This window comes from Schistocerca cancellata, chromosome 3 (genome assembly GCF_023864275.1).
Source record: "Schistocerca cancellata isolate TAMUIC-IGC-003103 chromosome 3, iqSchCanc2.1, whole genome shotgun sequence".
Classification (NCBI taxonomy): Eukaryota; Metazoa; Arthropoda; class Insecta; order Orthoptera; family Acrididae; genus Schistocerca; species Schistocerca cancellata.
The window spans coordinates 563,328,582-563,352,263 of NC_064628.1; the positions used below are offsets into that span (position 1 = coordinate 563,328,582).

General features: G+C 43.3%; 1 protein-coding gene across 1 annotated transcript in view; it reads right to left on the minus strand.

The window, feature by feature from the left end:
• Positions 1 to 23,682, minus strand: part of LOC126175418 (acetylcholinesterase-like) — a 131,840-nt gene that overhangs the window by 95,478 nt on the left and 12,680 nt on the right. The window contains exons 2-3 of the mRNA XM_049922217.1: positions 15,267 to 15,401; positions 2,200 to 2,476 (exon numbers count right to left, since the gene is read on the minus strand). Coding sequence (XP_049778174.1) covers positions 2,200 to 2,476; positions 15,267 to 15,401 — 412 coding nt within the window. The remainder of the gene's footprint in view (positions 1 to 2,199; positions 2,477 to 15,266; positions 15,402 to 23,682) is intronic.

Below are 23,682 nucleotides of genomic sequence, written 5' to 3' on the forward strand. Positions count from 1 at the left end.
ATAAGCTAATGAAATATATGAAGGGGAAAAAGCTCAGTGGTGACAAACCAATTGGTGGTCAGGGTCGTCTTACTAAGGAACAGGTGGACAAACTGCAGCTCTATTATGGTTCAGTCATAAGAAGGAATCTAGACAATACTGAGGTCATGAAGAAAGCAGTAGGGGCTACCTTTTTCCATAAAGCTTCTATGGACGACCATCCCCATCCACAGCATGTTCTCTGCGACAGTGGTGTAGACACATGGTGTGGATACAAAAAAGCAATAGCAAATGGTGAGACTTATGCACACCATCACTCCCTGCCATCTGAGGTATTCGAAGCAATGAAGCCCATACACAGGGACCTAAGTGACACTAACTGTTGTCATGGTGCTTACATGGAAAGACACAAGATGTTGATGAATGTTTCAACCATGTGATATGGGAAGGCCTGCCTAAAACTGTGTTTGTTGGTTTCAATACTATGAGATTAGGTGTATTAGATGCAGTTATTTGCTTTAATGATGCGGCAGTTAGCTGATGTGATGTTTTAGAGTTGTCGGTTCTAACTCCTGGTTTTAATATGAGACAAGCACTGATTGCAATTGATTCCTTGAGAGTGACTGAAGGCAAGAAATGGGTTCTTGAAGCAACTAGAGAGGCCAGAATAGCAAAGAGGAGCAAGAAAAGGAAGAGAGAAGATGAGGAACACACAAACCAAGAATATTATGCAACTGGAGGGTTTTAAGAACAACAGAGGTGAGTAACAGATGAAATGTACCTTTAAACTGAATTTCCCAAGAATCAGATTTTCTGACATGTTTATTTTATGCAAAAAAGCTATTTGAGCTAGAGGTCTGAAATTTTTTGTGATATTTCAGGCTACCATTTGGAGAAAAGTAGACTACAGACACCAGCTTACTATCACCAGGAGCAAAAAATACCCTTATTAATTATAAAAAAATTACCTTAATTTTGATTGTCTAATTTATGTATTTATTGTATAATAACTATTGACCATTTGGTTGTAGTCTACTTTTTAGATAACAATATCATAAATGTGTGTACAAAGTTTTAAGCACCTGAGGAAAGGAGTTAATAAGTCTATAGACTAAAGACATAGACTGGCAGGAAAAATTTTAAATTACTGACCAACATAAATGTTTATATAATAAAGTTTATATCAAAGCTATTCTGATTATTCTTATACCAAAATCTTCATCCTTAAAACACTTTCATTGACCTAAAATTGCTTTGTACTCAGAGTTCACATTATGTAGTTAGACCCTCATAAACTTTATGAAAATTCTTACTGTTTTTCCAGGCATTCACTGGCAAGTCACCTTAAGTCCAGTGTCTAGCACGCAGACAGATTGGTTGTGGGCCCTCAAGTGGCCTTCTCCAAACCAACACATGGCTGTCACTGGCACTGAGGCAGAACCAGCTTTCATCAGAAAACACAATAGACCTCCATCCTGCCCTCCAATGAATTCTCGCTTGATACTACTGAAGTCGCAAATGGCAGTGGTTCAGGGTCTGTGGAATGCACGCTAAAAGGTGTCTGGCTTGTAGATTTCCTTGAAGTAACTGATTTGTAACAGTTCTTTGTGTCACTGTGATGCCAGCTGCTGCTCAAATTGCTGCTGCAGATGCAATACGATGCGACAGAGCCATACACAGAACACGATGGTCTTTCCTCTCAGTAGTGCCACGTGGCTGTCTGGAGCCAGGTTTTCTTGTGACCGTACATCCTCGTGACCACTGCTGTCAGCAGTCATGTACAATGGTTACATTCCTGCCACATCTTTCTGCAATATCGCTCAAGGAACATCCAGCTTCCCGTAGTCCTATTACACTACTTCATTCAAACTCAGTGACATGTCTTTGTCGCCTTGAAGGCATTCTTGACTAACATCAGCTCACAACTTCCAATCTCAAAGGTAATTAACGCTCACGACAGTCACGGCGTGTATTTAAAGCAAAAATTATTTGTATCCTCATGGTGACGCTACTAGCAACACTCTTATGCGACTGGCGCGAAAATTGATTCGACCTCAATCTTTCAGATGTATAGACACGCCAACCAACATCCATTTATGTTACACAACTCCTTCTTGGTGTTGCGATATTTTCCGTCGGTGTATTTTACTAGTTCCTCCATTCGTATGGCTACCTGTTATCATTCGTGTTTAGATCATTACTTTTGTTAGAAGTACTTACCGAGCGGGCCCAAGCGGTAGTTGACAGTGACCAGTATGACTCCATACGAGACGAGAAAATCAGGCCCGAACTCACGACCATCGCCGCTGCCGTGTGAGAAGCCCCCGCCGTGCACCCAGAACATGACGGGCAGCGCTGCGCCTTCCGCTGGAACGCCAGGCACGTACACGTTCAGGTAGAGGCAGTCCTCCGAGCCACTGCCGTCCGACTGCACACAGTTGCTGCCATATTGTGTGGCGTTGAACACGCCCTCCCAGCCCGCTACTGGTCGTGGCGCCTGTCAGAAATTAATTTTTTGTTTCAAAATTGCAAGAAAATGTCGAAGACTGCTACTATTATATTGATATTGTTCACAGTGGTGACTTTCTTCAACCAATGGACTGTTTTTGTTGATACTCGTAGCTATTTTTACAAATATTTACATACAATTTGCTGATATTTAGTACGATTATGCTTACAGAGACGAAGACTTCAGTCTCTATGATCCATCGTCATCTTCAGTATCAGCCATATGACGTCCATAGGTCTTAAATGATGGGATGAGAAAAACATGTTCCTTAATAAAAAGATGAACCTCATTGTATGACATATCGTTCCTCTTAGTTTGTCAGTGAGGTTCTCAAACACCCCGTATAATATCGTCATAAGCAATTTTACATCCTTTGTTGTATAAAGGCAACCTCTAGATTTATACATAAATTGAGTTCTTCAACACTATTTATCCAAGTCGCTCCTCCAGGTGTTCCAATAAAGTCCATTCACTTTACATTTGATTGTCGTCATCTCTTCTAATCTCTTGGAATAAAGCCTAGTACTTCCTTGTTCCACCTACCACCCATTCTTCTGGCTATATTTTCCATTTCCATTTCATTTTCTTTACAGTCGTATCAACGTTTCCCACTCTAGTTTGTTCCCTGGCTTATTTATTTCCGTTCTTCACCTTCTTAATAATCCCAGGCACGCATCTCCTTCTTGCTGGCTTACCCCAAAACCTGTAGCAACACTGATTTAAGCCTTAGTTCATCTACATGCTAGAAGATCACAATACACAGCCCTATAGTTTACCAGAATCACTGCAGTCAGATAAATACTTTTTATTTCTATTCCTGTCGGTCTAGTAGCTGTCTTTCACTCTCAGAAATATATAATTTCGTCCTCTGATTCTATGATTTCATTTCGATATGTTGGTTATATAAAGGGCAATCAAGAAGTTTCCGTTCGAAGGCCGTACAGTCCAGAATCAGTACGTCAAGCAGGCAAAATAGCCATGAACATTGAGCCAATCATCCCACCGACGCACCAGGGTGAAGAAAGCATCCGGTAAAACACCGTGTCCCTCTGCGTGAAGTGGTCCGTAACTGAATGGTGAACACCCTCTTCCGAAGGATCAGTAGCGATAAACCCATGGGCAGAGACCAGTAGTATAGGGCGGATGCTCGAGTGTCCTCCACTCGAGTTCGCGCAACTTCTGCATTACGACATTTGCGATATGGGTACGTGCGTTATCACGAAGCAGCAGCACTCCTTGTCGCAATTATCCCGGACGTTCCGCCTTAACTGCAAGCCGTAATTTCTCCGGAGTAGCGCAGTACCGTTCCCCAGTAACGGACACAGCAGGTTCCTTCAAATCAATAAACAATGGGCCCCGGTAATCAGAGAACAGGGTGAGCACCCACTTTCCAGTAGGTGGCTGGCTCTTGAACTTCTTGGGACGAGATAACGATGGATAACATCACTGCATTATCAACGACTCGCTTGTCGTTGCCCGTAATGTGGCTGGCCTCCCAGATCGACCGGCGTCTCGAGTCGCATCGCGACGGGCTCGGAACTTGGCGTTCTGTTCCACAATGGTGGCTTTCGACAGCCTTGCTGCCTCCATGTACATTACTCATTCTCCGATTAATGTCTACCGGAGTTTGTCGTTCGCCGGCCAAGAAAAGAATAACAGCATGTTGCTCCTGTTTGGGCACATTTCTCAATAACGTCGCCATAGTTCTCATTTCCACATTTACCGCACGCACATCGGAAAGACACGAAGCCACATTAATCCCTTTGCCTACATGTCTGGGCTTATTTACCCACGGTGGATCACTTTACGTTGTTTCGTCAACGTCCTCAAGCTGAAACTTTCTGATCGCCTTTTATACATTATTCATCTTTTATAAGTAGTGGTTTTGAAGACTGCACTGATAATAGTTTTGTTAGCTTCTCTTCGCTACTGAAATTCCTCTGCACTAAAGATAAACAGTACAGTCTCATCAGCAAATGGAAATGAGCGTTTGGCGTCATTGGCCGGGAGGCCCCTCGCGGGGCAGGTCCGGCCGCCTTGGCGCAGGTCTTATTACATTCGGCGCCTCATTGGGCGACCTGCACGCCGGATGGGGATGAAATGATGATGAACACAACACAACACCCAGTCCCTGAGCGGAGAAAATCTCCGACCCAGCCGGGAATCGAACCCGGGCCCGGAGGACGGCAATCCGTCACGCTGACCACTCAGCTACTGGGGCGGACTCATCAGCAAAACGAAGATGCTTCATATATATCCACCGTTAACTCGTATCCGTTTTTACTTTCCCAGGGTAAGGATGTGGAAACATACATTATGAATGCTTTCAATAGTTTTTGTGACACTGAATTTTCTCAGTTAATTTATCTTTCAATTATGAATATCTCACTATCCACCTGAACTCTAATACCAGTCCGACCATTGACATATACAGGCTTATTCTTCTGTTTAGCAACGTAACATATGACAGTGCCTGTCCCACATGGCCTGCGAGTAGAGTTTTTTAACTGGTTGCGAGAGGTAACTCTACTAACAACTTGGAGCACAGCCACTAATAACGTGGTAGTGAGCGTGAACAGAACTAACTAAGATAGATCCTAATGTCTAGTTCAGAGTTTCATGATGTGCAGCAACCCTCGCTTAACAGTTTTGACTGATACGTGGAACAAATATGGCTGAGATTCTCACCACCCTGCACTGCAGTAATCCTGGACAGAGGTTATAATTACCAATAGTACTTGGTTACATGGTCAGAGATTTACCAAAAATTAAACAGAATGGAGTGAGTGTGAATTTATTACATTCAAAACCAAAAAAATAACAAATATTTCAGTTATTCTCTGCTTCATTCATAAGATACCATTAAATTACTCCAAAGAATCAGGAAAACGAACAAGTTCCGCAACAATATTTCATCGAAGAATCACTTATGATGAAGTGAAACAATCCATTTATTATTCTGATTTGTCCGAACCCATTATGTTAACTGGCAGCTCATCGTCAAACTTTCACAACGTAAAAATATGTGCCTGCACCTGAAACTGGAGCTACCACTTAATTGTTTTCGAAATATTTCTCAGTTGCAGTCACCTGCATTCAGCAGCGACATCAGTTTTCATTATTCAGAGCAAAAAGAAAACACTTTCCTTGGTGACACATTTCTCTTGTCCCTACAAGCAACTCTCTCGGTTCTAGCTTTTCGATTGCTATAAATCATTCGTTCAGGGATCAAATTTCCGCAAAACTGATGACTGTACACTCGCCTCTCAGACCTCAGTTCACTTCCTATTCAATCCACCAGAGCTCTAATCTTAAACTTTCGGGTCATGCAAGATACTTCTACTTCTATACTTCTCGTCGAACTTAAAGCTATGACTGTCTTTTATTCAGTGACTCAATCGTAAACCGAGATTCTACACTTCCATCGTTCCAACAGCCACATAGAAAAGTTTATTAGGTATTGATCCTCCTTTATTTAAGCAACCGACTTTCTCAGCCAACACAAACGCCATAAACAAGTGGTAAGAAGCGCTCAAATAAACTGGATGTCTTTTTACATGACGGGAAATTTTCTTCCTCTAGATGTGGCCACCATGTCTAAAAAATGCGGATTGGCTTTTCAGCAATATCGCTCAAAGGAATGCTTATCACTGAAGCCTTATGTGTTATTATTTTCTTAGCATCAGTAGTACAAATGCATTTTACTTCTCAACATTGTCCACTGTCTTGAAAACCAGAAAGTGCTGATAGGAACACAATTCTGCAAGTTCTCAAGCTCTGGCGTAGATAGTTCATCCGCCAGCTTTGAATCAAACGGAAGTTCTAATTCCTATCTGGAGGTACACATCTCCATACATTACATAGGGAATATTAGAATTTTGTCGGACTGCGCCCTGAAGTTTGCTCACATCTTATGTCGAGAAAACAAAGAGTACGCTTGAAACAGTGTACGCCACGAGGGAAGGAAATGTATTCTCATACTGTAGCCAAAAATGTTAGTGTGGCTGTGTTATGAATGCTGCTTCCTACTGAAATAAATGAAGATGAAGTGATTCAAATAGATGAATGAAACCAATGAAATACTGTACCAAAGCTGCTGAATGTCTTGTAAGAAGGAGGAGAAAAACATCTACAGGCTGTTTCAGTTCCCTATCCGACCACCCAGCACTACGTTTAATCTTGACTTTCGTCAATCGCTATAACCGAAAGACAAACGGTCCCTTGACTGATGCCAAGGTTTTTACCTCACCCTAACTTCTCCCTCTCATCAAGTGCTCTGTGTCTCATAACCTCCAAGTTGACAGGAGTTCCTATTCTTCCCAGAACCCAAGAACAGATTATAATGAGAAAGTTCCACTATTTACGCGCATAAAGAACACAGTTAGTAAAACTTTGCGCTTGCTGTATTGCAGCTGTGTTGCTCTAAACTCATTTGACGTTTACTTTCCAAGTACCAGCCCGTCGGTAAAGCAAAACTTCTTAACCTATTACTTATTAAGATCCCACTTCTTAGAAAGTATGTAATCGTGTAGTACATTGACAGTCTTACTCTTAATTGCCTTATGAAAGTTCGTCTTATCGGACCAGCCTTCATAAAAAAACAAATAGATTGATTTTGAACCATTATTTGCATCTGTACATTATGTGTTCTCGGTCAAGTAACTATAAAGCATTCAAGTGCTCATGAACCTGCGTAGCTTGAATCTCCAATATGGGTCGCTTTAGAGAGAGTCAATCTATGACGGACATATCTTAAACCGCTCTTCGGTTATGTTGTCAAGCATGTGTTGGAACATGAACTTGGTGTTCTGTACTTCTGGTCGGTGTTAAATACAGTTCCGAGACATCGCCAGAAGAGAAACAGGAACATCATGTCGAATCTATGATTGGATTCAGGGTACCATACTCACAATTTTCAACGTAAAATTTAGTGTTGTCGGTACAGTAACTGTTTTAAAAGTTAAAATTTGCATGAAAATATAAAGATTCGTTGTACGTATATATGCAATATACTGAGTGTGTGTGTTTGTGAGTGTGTGTGTGTGTGTGTGTGTGTGTGTGTGTGTGTGTGTGTGTATGTGTGTGTTTCTGTCCTACATTGATAATAAATTGAAATATCACCCCGCGCCCATCGTTTACGGCTACGAAAACCTTCGTAAACTCACTGGCAGGGTGCAGCGGTAGCAGGCTGAGTGGCTGGCGACCTAAAAAATTGACAACCCGACTGGTCCGCTGACTCGCTCGCAGAGGAGAACGCCGACCATCCGAGTATATGTGTGGAGACCGGCGACTGCACCTTGGTTTAACTTCTCTCCCCATGAAAATGAAATTAAATTATTATGCTTAAATAACATCTAGTTACCTGAATGGAAACTTTTGGGCAAGAGAAGCTGCTTCCTCGATATTTTAACACAATTATCTCCCACACTTGTAGGTATAAAATTAATTCTTAATTTAATTTTCAAGTCTATAAAACAAAATGATTATAAGTTACAATTCATAATCATACAGTATTATGTCTGCCTCTTGATGTCGAAGTCAGCACCTGGAATAAAATTTCTGTGGCTCTGCAGCATTCCGGCGATCGTCGACTCTGAAAATTTTTAACATAGTGTTCAAATGTTCAAATGTGTGTGAATTACTAAGGGACCAAACTGCTGAGGTCATGGATCCCTAGACTTACACACTACTTAAACTAACTTATGCTAAGAACAACACACACACCCATGCCCGAGGAAGGACTGGAACATCCGGAGGGAGCTTAACATAGTGAGAGACAAAATCATACGCCCTGGGGAAACTTTCTTCGGTGCTATGACGTACTCACTCTGCAGCATGGTAATCAGTGTAAAAGTTGTATATCAGTTTCGATAAAACCCAATATTTAATTTCTTAAAATAAGCATAAACGACCGTGGTGCATGCTCTACTGATTACACAGGATACAAAGTTCCCTATGAGTTACAGCACGCCAAATATTGTTGAGATCCACCGACGAGTGACAAGTTAAAATAACCAAAGAAGTAAACGTACCTTTAACATTCATGAAATTATTTAACATTCATGAAATTATGTTTTTCCATAAATGATCTTCATAGTTACATTTCAGGATACATCATCCTCTTGTTGTTGTTGTTGTGGTCTTCAGTCCTGAGGCTGGTTTGATGCAGCTCTCCATGCTACTCTATCCTGTGCAAGCTTCTTCATCTCCCAGTACCTACTGCAACCTACATCCTTCTGAATCTGCTTGGTGAATTCATCTCTTGGTATGAGATGAAATGTTACCACAATTAATCAAATTTCATTCCGTATTCAAAACGGCAGCTTATAATAATGCCGCTAATTACAGTTCCGCTGCGATCCTACTCTCCCAAATTCTAAATCAGAGGTGTGTCGTTCCACTGTACACGTAATGTTCCACATTATAACCATAGATTTTTTATATCGCGAATGAGAGATAATCTGTCTCGGGTCACATGGTTTTAGGTGTGAGAAGTAGTGCAGCGCCAGCGTACCAGCTAGTCTTCATTTCATGTTGTTGTTGTGGTCTTCAGTGCCGAGACTGGTTTGATGCAGCTCTCCATGCTACTCTACCCTGTGGAAGCTTCTTCATGTCCCAGTACTTACTGCAACCTACATCCTTCTGAATCTGCTTAGTGTATTCATCTCATGGTCTCCCTCTACGCTGCCCTCCAATGCTAAATTTGTGATCCCTTGATGCCTCAGAACATGTCCTACCAACCGGTCCCTTTTTCTTGTCAAGTTGTGCCACAAACCCCTCTTCTCCCCAATTCTGTTCAATACCTCATGTTAGATTATCGAATCGGTAGTATGCATCTCTGAGAACAGACAGCGGGCTGACTCCCAGCTGCAGGACTTGTGTGTCTCGTGCAGCTAACGGCGCAGCCCTACCAGACCCTCCGATGGCGGCAATGATACAGCTCTGAACATGCTACTTGGAGGTCTCCAGATGGAGGAGAAGGGCAGTGGCGGACTTTTCGACCAGTCTGGCAATCATTAAATTTGCCATCATGGAAAGGAGCCTCTCTTGGCGTGCTGTACATTTAAATAAAGACGCAATATTGTTATTATCTTATTCCCAGCAGTAGTTTAAGCGTAGCACAGAACTTAGGGTGACATCAGAAGAGACTTAATTGTTTAAACTATGACATAACAGGGGAGAGGGAACTGCTGTAAGCTTTGGACAGCTGGATTTTAAACTTGGGGCGAGCAGTGAGTGATGTCAAGGAGAACGCGGTGGGCATCTTCAATTCTATACTTAGAACAAGTGAAGTGACAACTATGACCGCAGGTCACTACATATCTGAATGAATGATAGCTTGGGGAGAGCATATCAAGTGGTTTTTAAGCAGACTGGTTACTACCTGTATGAAGAAAAACATCTTCAGGCTCAGACTGGCACCTCTTGTCTCACAGGTAAGCCTATACTTGCTAGGGAATCAAACATCCTTTGTTCTAGAACTAGTGCAGACGAGATGGGGGTGAACATGTACTTTGTTTCAGAATCACAGGCTTGGACCTGTAGGGGAAACAAACATGGTTTATCTCAAGGGGAATTCTGGCAAGAATGCAGGCTGGGACAGAATACCCATCTTTAATTCCAGTATGACACTGCACCATCTCGAATTTTTGAATTTCCCATGGATTTATATCTAGGACAACAGCCCTGCGTCCACAGTGACATCACATGAGTCGCAGAATTGGGCTGTTTTTTAATTTCCCCCAAAATCTGAATTTCCCGCCATTTTATACAAAGAGCAATTGACCTTTGTCAGAAATCTGGCAGCAGCGCACGATGTCACTGGGGGAAGGCAGATGTGGAGGGGGGGGGGGGGGAGGGAAAGGAAATCTGGTAACAATGCACGGCGAACCAGACCACCCTCTTGTACCTACTAAGGTGCAATTTATATGAATGTACAAGTATTAAGAGATGCCTTGTGTTAGGGACATTAAATGTAGATATTGATCTCTATGAGACAAAAATGGATTGCAACTATTTGAATATGAATGGGTCATAAAAAGACAGTGTAAGAGTTTATATGCAGACTATTGCAAGTTTTATGCAAGAAATTTACGTACTGTTTAAACTGCGTCATTTAAGTCAGGAGAAATGTAATGTTTTCGCCTCCGGATGTCATGTCACAAATACGCAATGGACCCCCCGCCCCCCACTCTCCGTCTCCAGTGTAAGACAAGCATAGAACAAAAATCCTTGGCACGCAGAGAACGGTCTTTGCTGTTGAGTATTGCTGAAGTGGTACAGAATCACATTATCAAACTGCCGGAAAGGAGACATTATCAAATCCAGGAACAGAAGTATCAACTGGACACAGGATGTGGGTCGCCGATGTCAACTGTGTGACATATTGCCAAGGGAAGAAAACCTTATTAGGAAGATACCTTTAACGCCTGTAATTCTTGCTGAGAGAATCGTGTGAACAACAGTGGTCCCACCTTGGTGTTGCCATCAGACGCTGCTAGCATACATGGGACGCCTTCAGTTTCGCCACGATTAGCTCAAAAATGCTTAAAAACCTTCTCGCCCAAGTCAGGCTGTCATTTTCTTTTATCTTATAGAAACACCGCTGGAAGTCCTGGTACAATCCTGAGAAACTCGTACTGATAAAGGACAAATTATTATTTCCATTTCATTTATAACAGCAACTTGTAAATTATATATCGAGAGCCATAATCCAAAAGCACTTTTGTTTACAAATTCCATTTACATTCTTGTGGCTGTCGCTCCTAACAACGTAATTTTCAAATGTTGCACTCAAGAGCATTTTAAGACATTGTGATTCCTGTTATTTAACTTGCAAACGCCGCACTGAAATACAGTATGAGGTATCGTGATTCCTTTTATTTAGTATGAAAATCCTGAAATATAGGGAAATTCAATATCTGCATAAAATTTCGATCAATTTAAGTTATGAGTCTCCGTGAACAGTTGTCTTATGCCTTATACCGGACTCCAAATGTCCATTACTTTCAGTTTCCTTTGCAACGTTCTCTCGGAAATTGGTTGACATGTACCTGCATTCGCTGACAGCAAGATTTCCTGTCGGTTCGAAATTCACTGTTGTTGTCAAGTTGTAACATTCGTCGCCGGCACCTTTCGGTCAGGATCTTTTGACGACCTATTACATGGCTGCAGATGACACATTATTTCTTGTAGACCCGTTGAAACAACAAAAAATCTATCAACTTTATACCTGGGGTGTTCAGAGAGAAGTGCATACCCGACAGCTACTTTACGTCATTCTGTCTTTCTCCACGTTGACCCATCTCACTGGGCTGATCTCACATAACCAACTGGCACATATTAACTCACTTGACTCTCACGACTTGCGAGACCTGTGGAGGTTCACAAGATCAGCTGCTGGTAACGGTTACACAGTGTTGCTAACCGAACTATGTGCTCTTTTAAATTTTTTCATCCTGTCGATAATGCAGTGGTAATAAAAGGAGGAAATCATAAATTCGGATGTTTACTGGAGACTTCTACTTTCCTGTGATATGATCAGTCAGCCATTCCTTAATCACGAATCTTGTCAGACCACCTACCTTAATATGGCTTCCTAGGAAGTTAAATAGTTCACTGATATTAATACTTACGACAAATTCATGCTGCTCGCCACCAAAAAGTAAGTTTACAGCAATACATCTAGTTTGAAATGTAACATTTACCATCATCGTCTTCAACAATATGGCCTTTTGGCTCTTCTGCCTCAGAACTGTTCACACTATCTCTTTAATGGACACCCAACATTCCTCTTGCCGGTTGTGTTATAGTGGGTTGCCGCTTTAGTTATTGTATCATTAGACTCACGCTGAACATGGTCTTTTCAGTTCATTCGGTATTTTTCAATGATATTTGCAACAGGTTCAACTTTTAGTTCTTCTTTAATATCGTGGTCAAGCAATGAATATCCCGCTGAAAAGCGGAGGAATTTTATCTCTGATGATTCGATTTGCTGTAACTAATCAGATGTTAGAGTCCAATATTCGCTACCATACAGCAGCTTAGGTAACACAGTTACTTTGTAGAGTATAATTAATGTTTCTTTCCGTACGTTATGATTTAATGTATGCTGTACAGTTCCACAGAAATGTCTGAATCTGGCTAGTTTGAGCTATACATTATCTGGATTGGGACATTTAAAATCACATCCCGAATATTTAAATTCTCTAACTTGTTCAATTATTTGTCCATCTACAATAATTTTGGCTCTTACGGGCACCAATCCTAGAAAGGCCATCACTTTTGTTTTATCTGTCAACATTGTCATTCCGTATTTGGCGGCAGTTTGACTCAGTTTGTGTACTGAAATTTTACATTTTTCTCCAGATTCTTCTATCATAATCTGCTCATCAGCAAACAGTATCGTCATAAAATTAAAATTAGCACTTCTTAATGCGTCATTTAACAAAATCAGTAATTTACAAACTATATCGTCAATGTAAACATTAAAGGGCGGAGGGATCGTTTGCAGCCTTGTCTGACCCCTTGATTCATATCGGCAGATTCTGTCCCGTTCCTCAGAGGACGGATCCTTTTATTATTATATATATACGAGGGCAGTTCAATAAGTAATGCAACACATTTTTTTCTCGGCCAATTTTGGTTGAAAATACCGGAAATTTCTTGTGGAATATTTTCAAACATTCCCGCTTCGTCTCGTATAGTTTCATTGACTTCCGACAGGTGGCAGCGCTGTACGGAGCTGTTAAAATGGGGTCTGTAACGGATGTGCGTTGCAAACAACGGGCAGTGATCGAGTTTCTTTTGGCGGAAAACCAGGGCATCTCAGATATTCATAGGCGCTTGCAGAATGTCTACGGTGATCTGGCAGTGGACAAAAGCACGGTGAGTCGTTGGGCAAAGCGTGTGTCATCATCGCCGCAAGGTCAAGCAAGACTGTCTGATCTCCCGCGTGCGGGCCGGCCGTGCACAGCCTGTGACTCCTGCAATGGCGGAGCGTGCGAACACACTCGTTCGAGATGATCGACGGATCACCATCAAACAACTCAGTGCTCAACTTGACATCTCTGTTGGTAGTGCTGTCACAATTGTTCACCAGTTGGGATATTCAAAGGTTTGTTCCCGCTGGGTCCCTCGTTGTCTAACCGAACACCATAAAGAGCAAAGGAGAACCATCTGTGCGGAATTGCTTGCTCGTCATGTGGCTGAGAGTGACAATTTCTTGTCAAAGATTGTTACAGGCGATGAAACATGGGTTCATCACTTCGAACCTGAAACAAAACGGCAATCAATGGAGTGGCGCCACACCCACTCCCCTACCAAGAAAAAGTTTAAAGCCATACCCTCAGCCGGTAAAGTCAAGGTTACAGTCTTCTGGGACGCTGAAGGGGTTATTCTGTTCGATGTCCTTCCCCATGGTCAAACTATCAACTCTGAAGTGTATTGTGCTACTCTTCAGAAATTGAAGAAACGACTTCAGCGTGTTCGTAGGCACAAAAATCTGAACGAACTTCTCCTTCTTCATGACAACGCAAGACCTCAAACAAGTCTTCGCACCCGAGAGGAGCTCACAAAACTTCAGTGGACTGTTCTTCCACATGCACGCTACAGCCCCGATCTCGCACCGTCGGATTTCCATATGTTTGGCCCAATGAAGGACGCAATCCGTGGGAGGCACTACGCGGATGATTAAGAAGTTATTGATGCAGTACGACGTTGGCTCCGACATCGACCAGTGGAATGGTACCGTGCAGGCATACAGGCCCTCATTTCAAGGTGGCGTAAGGCCGTAGCATTGAATGGAGATTACGTTGAAAAATAGTGTTGTGTAGCTAAAAGATTGGGGAATAACCTGGTGTATTTCAATGCTGAATAAAACAACCCCTGTTTCAGAAAAAAAAAGTGTTGCATTACTTATTGAACTGCCCTCGTATAATGGTTGTGCTGGAACTCCCAACGCCTTAAGTGATTCCCGTAGCATTTTCCGCTTTACTTTGTCAAACGCCTTTTCATAGTCGATAAATTCGTAGTAACTTGACAATATAAATTCCCCGTCTTTTCTCGATTACTTGCGCCGGAATGAAAAGACAGTCAGAACATGATCTACCTTTTCTAAAACCATGTTCTACCTCTAATAGTTGCGCTTCTGCTATTGGTATCAATCTCTTGTTCATAATTTAGCATACAGTTTACAGTAGGAATTTTGTACACTTATTCCTCGGAAATTTTGACATTGTGTTTTATCGCCTTTCTTGTAAATAGGATTCATTTCACTCGTCTGGCATACGTTCGCTCAGCCAGCAAACATTCATAAAATGTTACATTTATTTGACCATCAATCAATTTTCTGTAACTCGTTCATAGATCATTCGCAGGTCTCCGTGAAACGATCCGAGAGAAAGTAATCTCACTGGAAGCGAGCTTTAAATAGTAATAATAACTATAATAACAATAATAATGTCCACCCCGATAGCTGAGTGGTCAGCGTGACGGATTGCCGTCCTACGGGCCCGGGTTCGGTTCCCGGCTGGGTCGGAGATTTTCTCCGCTCAGGGACTGGGTGTTGTATTGTCTTTATCATCATTTCATCCCCATCTAGCGCGCAGGTCGCCCACGCCCAATGTGGCGTCTAATGTAATAAGACCTGCACCAAGGCGGCCGGACCTGCCCCGCAAGGGGCCTCCCGGCCAATGACGCCAAACGCTCATTTCATGTCAATAATAATAATAATAATAATAATAATAATGGTACATGTGGTGTCCCTCTGTCCACTCACCTCGAAACGTAGGTCGCCGACCGGCGGCTCGGCGTACGGAATGCCCAGGAAGGCGGAGTACGTCGTGTTGTAGGCGCTCGTGGCTGTGCTGCCTCTCAGTACGCCCTCCTGCACGGCCACCAGCACCTCGTCACCCTGTCGGAGCGTTGTTATATTTGAGTAAGCGAACGTCACAAAAATTCGAAATACAAAAACTCGAATCTGTTTACATTTTAAATATGAAAACCGTTTGGTTGATGACCAATTCTCCGCAGTATCTAGATAAATATTTACTTGTAAACAAAACGCCTAATTTTTAACATTTCAGTAGGAGAAATGTGATTAGTTTGTTGACCACCACATTTACTCTAGTGGCCATTACACTGGCGGAAAAATACAGCAACCTCAACAAAAAAAATCAATGTAGATTAATGAAATTTTGGGAATACATTTGTCTAGGTAACACATTTAAGTGATACAACATTGCCAGATCACAGGTTAATATAAGCACTAGATAAGCCACTCGAAAATAGAAGTGCTGGTACATTAGTGATCGGTGTAACAGCCAGAACGTTGAATGCAAGCATGCACACGTACGTACCTTATGTTGTACGGGTGGCGGATGTCAGTTTGTAGGTTGGAGTACCATGTCTGTTGCACTTGGTCGGTAAATACAAGGACGGTTAATCCTGGTCTTGGATGACGCTGGAGTTGTCGCCCAATGATGTCACATACGTGCGCGATTGGAGACAAATGTGATCGAGCAGGCCAAGGCAACATGTCGACACTCTGTAGAGCATCTTGGGTTACAACAGCGGTATGTGGGCGAGCGTTATCCAGCTGTAAAACCTCCCAGGGGATGATGTTCATGAATGGCAGCACAACAGGCCTAACTGCCAGACTGACGTACGGTTTTGCAGTCAGGGTTCATGGTATAACTACGACAGTGTTCTTGCTGTCATACGAAATCGCTCCCCAGACCATAACTCCAGGTGTAGGTCGAGTGTCTGTAGCACACAGATTTGTTGTAGGTCCTCAAGCGGCCTCCTCCTAACCGACACATGGCTATCGCTGGCACAAAGGCAGAACCAGCTTTCATCAGAAAACACAACAGACAGCCACCATCACCTCCAATGAGCTCTCGCTTGACACCACTGAAATCGCAAATCGTGGTGGTTTATGGGCAGTGAAATGCACACTAAGAGGCGTCTGGCTCGGAAGTGTCTTTGAAATAACCGATTTGTAACAGTTCGTTATGTCACTGTGGTGGCCTTCTCTCTTGGTAGTGCCACATGGCCATCCGGAGCCCGGTCTTCTTGCGACCGTGCATTTTCATGACCATCGCTGCCAGTAATTATTTACAATGGCTACATTCCTGCCACGTCTCCCTGTACTATCGCAGAAGGCACACTCAGCTTCTCGCAGCCCTATTGCACGACCTCGTTCAAACTCAGTGAGATGTTGGTAAAGGGGTTTTTGTCCCTTAAAGATTTTCTTGACCAACCGACTCATCTCGTCCACTCTCAAACGTAACTAACACCCACGAACGTTACAGCGTGTATTTAAAGCAAACCCGATTTCCATCCTCACACTGGTGCGGACTGACATCATCTTTCAGATGTAGGAACATGGCTACCAGCTTCATTTATGTAACGCAATACCTTCTTGGTGTTGCGATTTTTTTTTCTTTGGTCAGGGTATTAGTTCGGTTGTTTAACTGTGTATCATTATTTAGCAGCACTTTCCAAATTTCTTTTCTCCGTTATTTAAGTATCACTGTTAAACCATGAGTGTTATATTTTGTTATGTACTTGTTTATATATCGCCTATTTTGCCTGCTATTCTAAACCGAAAATCGCGAACATTAAAAGCGTAATGTAGTACTTATTTGGTGATTTGTGTTCAGCAAATTGATATATTGTTCATTTATTTATTTATTTATTGGTACTTCCCTGCCAGTTTACTTGTAGGATGTTTTCTGCTATAGTAAATATTGTAACGAGATTGCATCACAATATAACAGTTTAACCTTAGTATGATTCCGAAACACACTACTGTCAGTGGAATTTGCAGGAGACTAGAATGACGTATTGCTAAACTAGTGTGACGTATTATTACAAACCACTGCAGTTAAGTCTTTGTGGTTTATAATCTACGATGATGCAAAGCAATTCGCTACCAGTATGTTAGATCAAAATGCGGGTATCACGGAAACGTTTTTCTAACCCCAAATGGTAACTCCTGGAGAGAGGATGACGTTCTTTTCGTGAAATATAGCTAATGTTTAGAGGATCGGCAGATTGCAGAACGATTCCACTGCCATAATCGTACATTTCGCGTAGTACGACCTCAAAGAGAGTATAAGGAACAGAAGCGCTCATACAGAAGCATACAGCCATTTTTTCCTCGCTAGTGGTTTGCTAATAGAACAGGAGAGGGATAGCTAGCAGTAGGGCACTTCGCCGGGAAAGACAGAGAGCTCGCGTTCGAGTCCCAGCCCAGCAACAGTTTTAATCTGCTACATAGTTTCATACCTGCTGATGGATTACAGCACCGTAAATGCATTGAATGATTCCATTCGTAATCTTGAACTTCCACGACGCAGCAGTCGCTATCGACAGAATTCGCAGTTAAGAGTCAACGGCATCTCACACGGAATTTAATGTCGCTCCGTATAACCATTCTGATGCTGGGTCATGCATTATGAGAGGCAATGTCTAATTCTTGGCGTCTGTTTCGTTGTCAGCCATCAACGAAACCTAAACTGAAGAGAAAGTCAGCTGTCTTTGCTAACGAGCCTGTTATAATTCGAGCATATTATCAAGTTTACCAGTGCAACAGCGTACACGCTTACAGCTCATAGTGCAACAGCCGCCAAGGAAATGCATGGACAGACTGAAATACGTATATTGTTGCAGTACTGATCTGTTATCATCAGTCAACTCACTGTGAATGTGTTCCGGGTCTCTTAAGCCCTCGTTTACATGCATCACGGTAGAATTATTGATCCTCATACGATCTGCCATTTCGTAAAACGGAGAAATACATCCATAATGGCCAAACTCCTATAATCAACAGGTGCTCTTAGTGTTATATTTTCGTGTACTGCTTGTAAATATTGAGTATTGCGCTTGCCATTATAAACCGAAAACAACAAACATTAACAGTGTAAATTAGTACTTCCTCGGTGATTTTTATTTTGCAAATTTATGTCTTGACCATTATTTATTTATTTATTTATTTATTTATTTATTTACTGGTATTTCGGTCAGTTTACCTGTAGAATATCTTTTGCTATAGTAAATCCTATAACGAGATTGCATCAGTCGTAGAGAGCACGGTACAGTCTCTTAAGAGAGTAATACACTCAATGTTCCAACCTCCGTGACATGTCTTCCCCTCTGCATGGTCATTACGTCTTTCGCTCTGCAACTTTTGTCAACCGCTTACTCTTTACAGGCGTTCATTAGGACGTTAGAATTGCCGTAAAGAATACAAAACATTAACGGCAGGAAATGTTATGTATGATTGCTTGCAATTAGTATAAGCACTATCCCGTATATTGGTTTCCACTTATCAGTGAATCTCTGCCGTTTCATCCTTACGAAGCCCATTTTGATTCTTCTGGTAAGTTAGTGAGGATAAATGACTTAAATTAAGACACTCCTTTTAGTACAGTTGCTGATAAATTGAAATGGAACTGCAGAATATCTCTCTATGTTATGTTTATAAATGCAAAGCCATTGGTCGTCTCCATAAATTTATACTATAGACATTAATTACAACTAAATGGTGAATATATGGCAAAGCCAACGTTAGGATACTTTATCTGTTCAGTGTGTGACATATGAGATTTGTTTATGCTCACATTCCTTACTTTTGAGCGAAAGACTTGATAGGTAATTTTTGGTCCTTACAGAATTTAGTGAGATAGTAAATTAGCAAATATACACACTGCAGTGACCCGGGATGAAGAGGACCGCTACGGTGTTGAGATGGTGGAATGGCGGGGTGTTGAGGTGGGTAGTGCTAGCCAGTGATGGCTAGGAAAACTCAGCTGTAAAGTAATGATGATGATGATGATATTTGGTTTGTGGGGCGCTCAACTGCGTGGTTATCAGCGCCCGTACAATTACCCAATCTTTGCTCAGTCCAATTTCGCCACTTTCCTGGATGATGATGAAATGATGAGGACAACACAAACACCCAGTCATCTCGAGGCAGGTGAAAATCCCTGACCCCGCCGGGAATCGAACCCGGGACCCCGTGCTCGGGAAGCGAGAACGCTAAGCTGTAAAGTAAATCATCTTTATTGAGTTTCGCACTACAAGAGTGCCGGCCACGGCACACTTCACGCGGGCGACGTGTAAATTGGTTCAAGTGCCTCTGAGCACTATGGGACTTAATATCTGAGGTCATCAGTCCCCTAGAACTTAGAACTACTTAAACCTAACTAACCTAAGGACATCACACACATCCATGCCCGAGGCAGGATTCGAACCTGCGACCGTAGCGGTCACGTAGTTCCAGACTGTAGCGCCTAGAACCGCTCGGCCAACCCGGCCGGCGGGCGAAGTGTAGGGGCCGTGCGCGGGCCATGGCTCGGCTTGTCTGGAGCGACACTTCGTTAACTACTGCGGTGCTGCATTTTTCGGTCAGCACAACTATCATCAGTTCGACAGAATCGTGGTCTCGCGCTGTTTTCCCTTAGCTACTTATTCGTGGTGTGAAGGACTTTGACGAGTCCCGTGGCTGTTTGCACTTAAAGGGGTAGTCTAGCGATCTATCATCACAAACCTTTAAAAACCAATGGGAATGACAGATGAGAGAGGCGAGTATTCTCAGTATACATTGAGCAGTCACATAAGCGAAACGTACTGGACATTTGCTGTGAAACGATATTACAATACCATGCACAAGTAATTGAAAGATTTAGCTGCTAATGAAAGAGCAACAAATTACAACGATAGATAGGATTCACTGCTCTATACAAGAAACAGACTTTGCAGGCATTCAGCACGAGAAGTAATTGGTGCTACAAATAGTAAAATTTCTAAAGCCGCACGCAATATTATCTCGTTGGAATAAAACCAAAAACTATGGGGACTTTACATTTTGCTGCAAAGTAGGTTGGTTAAGACAAGGAGCAAGCCTGGAACGATGTTTCACTTTAAAACTCACTATTGTTGAATTTACGACAAAAAAAGGTGTTCAGGTACGACAGTTATAGCACTCTGTCCACAGTAAGACACTGCAAGGTGAGAAACAACTTCTTTCCGATCTGATGGAGAAATGTTTTTAAAAAATCACTTTATAGAAGGGAAACTTTCTGAGAAACCAAGGTCAGTTCCCCAAAGCTCACTGCCAATAAAGAAAATGCGAGGTTTGAAGAATTCATCGTGGTCTTGAAAGAATTACAGGGATCGTTTCCTAACCTTTTTGAGAACACTGCCAATCTTTAACCTGTTTTTGAACGGCTTTCGAGACAGTTTGCCCTTTCAGCTGAAAGAGCCCCAGTACATGTGCAGATGTAACTGACAGAACTGCAAGGTAATTCCCGCTTTAATGACAAATCCGTTTACGTTAAAACTTTGTAGGATGTCTGCATTGCTACCCTCAAGTAGAATTTCCTCGCCTCTATAATGAGGTTGCAACAGTTCTACAATACAGGAATATATCTACGTGAAAGACTTTTCCTCTGTTATGAAACTAAATAAAGCCACGATTGTATGGCAACGTGAGTTCTAAAATCTGTGAAAATGTCAGTGTCTGTCCATACACCGTCAGTTTATACCAGATAAAAATAATATTATCTCTATAGCCTGGAGACGCGCGACCGCTAGCTCGCAGGTTCGAATCCTGCCTCCGGCATGCCTGTGTGTGATGTCCTTAGGTTAGTTAGGTTTAAGTAGTTCTAAGTTCTAGGGGACTGATGACCTCAAAAGTTAAGTCCCATAGTGCTCAGAGCCATTTGAATACTATCTCTTCTAATTAAACAATACTGAAAATCTGTTTGCGATCTGTGTTGTTGAGAAATGTCACATATAAAACCAAGTAATTTGCAGTGTGACTGTGCTGCCATTTAAATGTTGTGCGTTCGCAGTTCCCCCCTCTCCCCCCTTCTACCGCACATACAGCGTTGTGTGGCGGTGGGGGAGTGTGCAGAGAGGCTGAATGCTATGGCACTCTTTGCAGGACGCCGCTCACGAGCCGAAATCTAGGCCGGCCCAGCACTCAATGATGGAACTACTGCAGGCGCTGGGTCTGCTGCCTATGCCGTCAGCAGCGGAAGACCGCGGCAGTGTGCCGGACGTGTGGCGTATGCGACGTGCTTTGCTAGCTCTGGTTGGTTCAAATGGCTCTGAGCACTATGGGGCTGAACAGCTAAGGTCATCAGTCCCACAGAATTTAGAACTACTTAAACCCAACTAACCTAAGGACAACACACACATCCATGCCCGAGGCAGAATCCGAACCTGCGACCGTAGCAGTCGCGCGGTTCCAGACTGAAGCGCCTAGAACCGCTCGGCCACTCCGGCCGGCCTAGCTCTGGTTGCTTCACACAGCAGCCATGCTCCGGGTATCACTATGTGTCCGTGAGCAAGAAGTGCTAGCGACGCGAACATCTGCCAAGGTTCTTGTAGAGGTCCACTGCGACTGACAGAGAAGCTCGCCCCGGTGTGGACGGATGACGGTGTTACCGCCCTGGTCGTCAACTACTGCCCTGTAAAGTAGAAGTGAGGCTGCTACTGTAAAACATGAAGATAGGTCATCTGTTGTACTGCTCCAGTTTCATGGGTGGGTACTTTAGTCTCAGTTACAATATATGTTTTTATTTTTTACTATTAACTGAGTAAAAAAACGAATGTAAAGGAAGAAGGCCGCCGTCATCCGCCGCCGCGCCGCCCACCGCCGCCCGCCGCTGTCACCGACGCCCCAGGGGCCTGCCGCCATCGCCGGCCGGCCGAGCCAGCGCCGTCCGCCGCCACCACTGCGTCGCACCGCCTCCATCGCCATGTAAGTCGCCGCGATGCTTACAACTATAGCTTCGACGATCTTCCGCCGCTGGATTGAGAATCTTTGTGGCCGTCCTTTTTTTGTAACAATCATTACTTTTTTCTGGTCACTAGCGTCCCATAAAATTGTAAACATGCCGATGGGAACACGAGCGACGGAACGGGATACCCTCGCAGAGGCACCTGCCTCGCAAGCCCCACTCGAGGCCATAAATGCGCAAATGCGCCAGTTATTCGCACAAAATCAGGAGCTACTTGAGCAAAACCGCGTCTTGAAACAGACGCTGGAAGCTAGTGCGCGAACTTCCATACCTGAGGCTAGCTCCACCCCTGTAACAAATGCTCAAACAGACGCAACTAACACTAATTCTGTCTCTAATACAAACGCCACAATTTCTGCTAACATGGCGACTGTAAGCAATTTTCCTGCTGCTGATTTCATCCCCACGTTTTCTGGGAAGTCCCACGAAAATGTGGCTATGTTTTTAGAAACTATTCGTGATGTGGGTCGCACGTGTGCCTGGCCGGATGATCTATTGGTCAATGTAGCCAGACTGAAGTTGACAGGGGAAGCCCGAATGTTTATAGAAACGGTGGACGAATTGCGTGACACGCACGAATTTGAAGTATTGGCCCGCGGATTGACTACGCGTTATTCCGATACCAGAGGTACCGCATATTACAGAGATCAATTATCAACCCTTAGGCAGAAGCCTAATGAGGATTTTGATGCCTTTGCAGATCGCATACGAGCAGTATCTTGTCGTACCTATAAGCTAGGTGAAAATGCCAGTGAAAACAATTTTGCGCTCAGAAGCCGAAGCGCGTGCAATTGATGCATTTGTCCGCGGTGTTGACCCCCGCATCGGAGGAGAAGTCAAGGCAGCCTCCCCCACTTCTCTGTTTGAAGCTGTTCGTTTGGCAATGGTACGCGAAGGGGTATTGCGTTTTTGCGCTGCCGCACCGCGCCCGCCGGACCCAGTACCGGTCCCAGCAAAAGAAGTATTTTTGTCAGCGTTGTGGGAAGCCCAACCACACGGCAATGCGCTGTCGCGCGCCGTATTGCACTATTTGCCAGACAGTAGGTCATGCTAATAATGTTTGCCCCACAAAGTCACCATTTTCTAATCAGATGCGCTGCCACAGCCGCAACGCGGGGTCGAATCAGGGAAACGCTTGGGGGGCAGGTTCCGCCACCCACCCGCGCCCCCGACAAAAGTAATACACCCGGTTAGGGCCGAAAAATGTAAACAGGTGGAACACGTTAGTCTAGTTGGCATACTCGGGAACAAAATCGTTAGAATTTTAGTTGATACTGGTGCTCAAGTTAGTGTACTGTTTGTGGAGAAAAATGATCGAAGGGTGTTACAGCCGCCCCGGTACCATATCAGTGGCCTTGGAGAGGAAGTAAATGTCCCTGC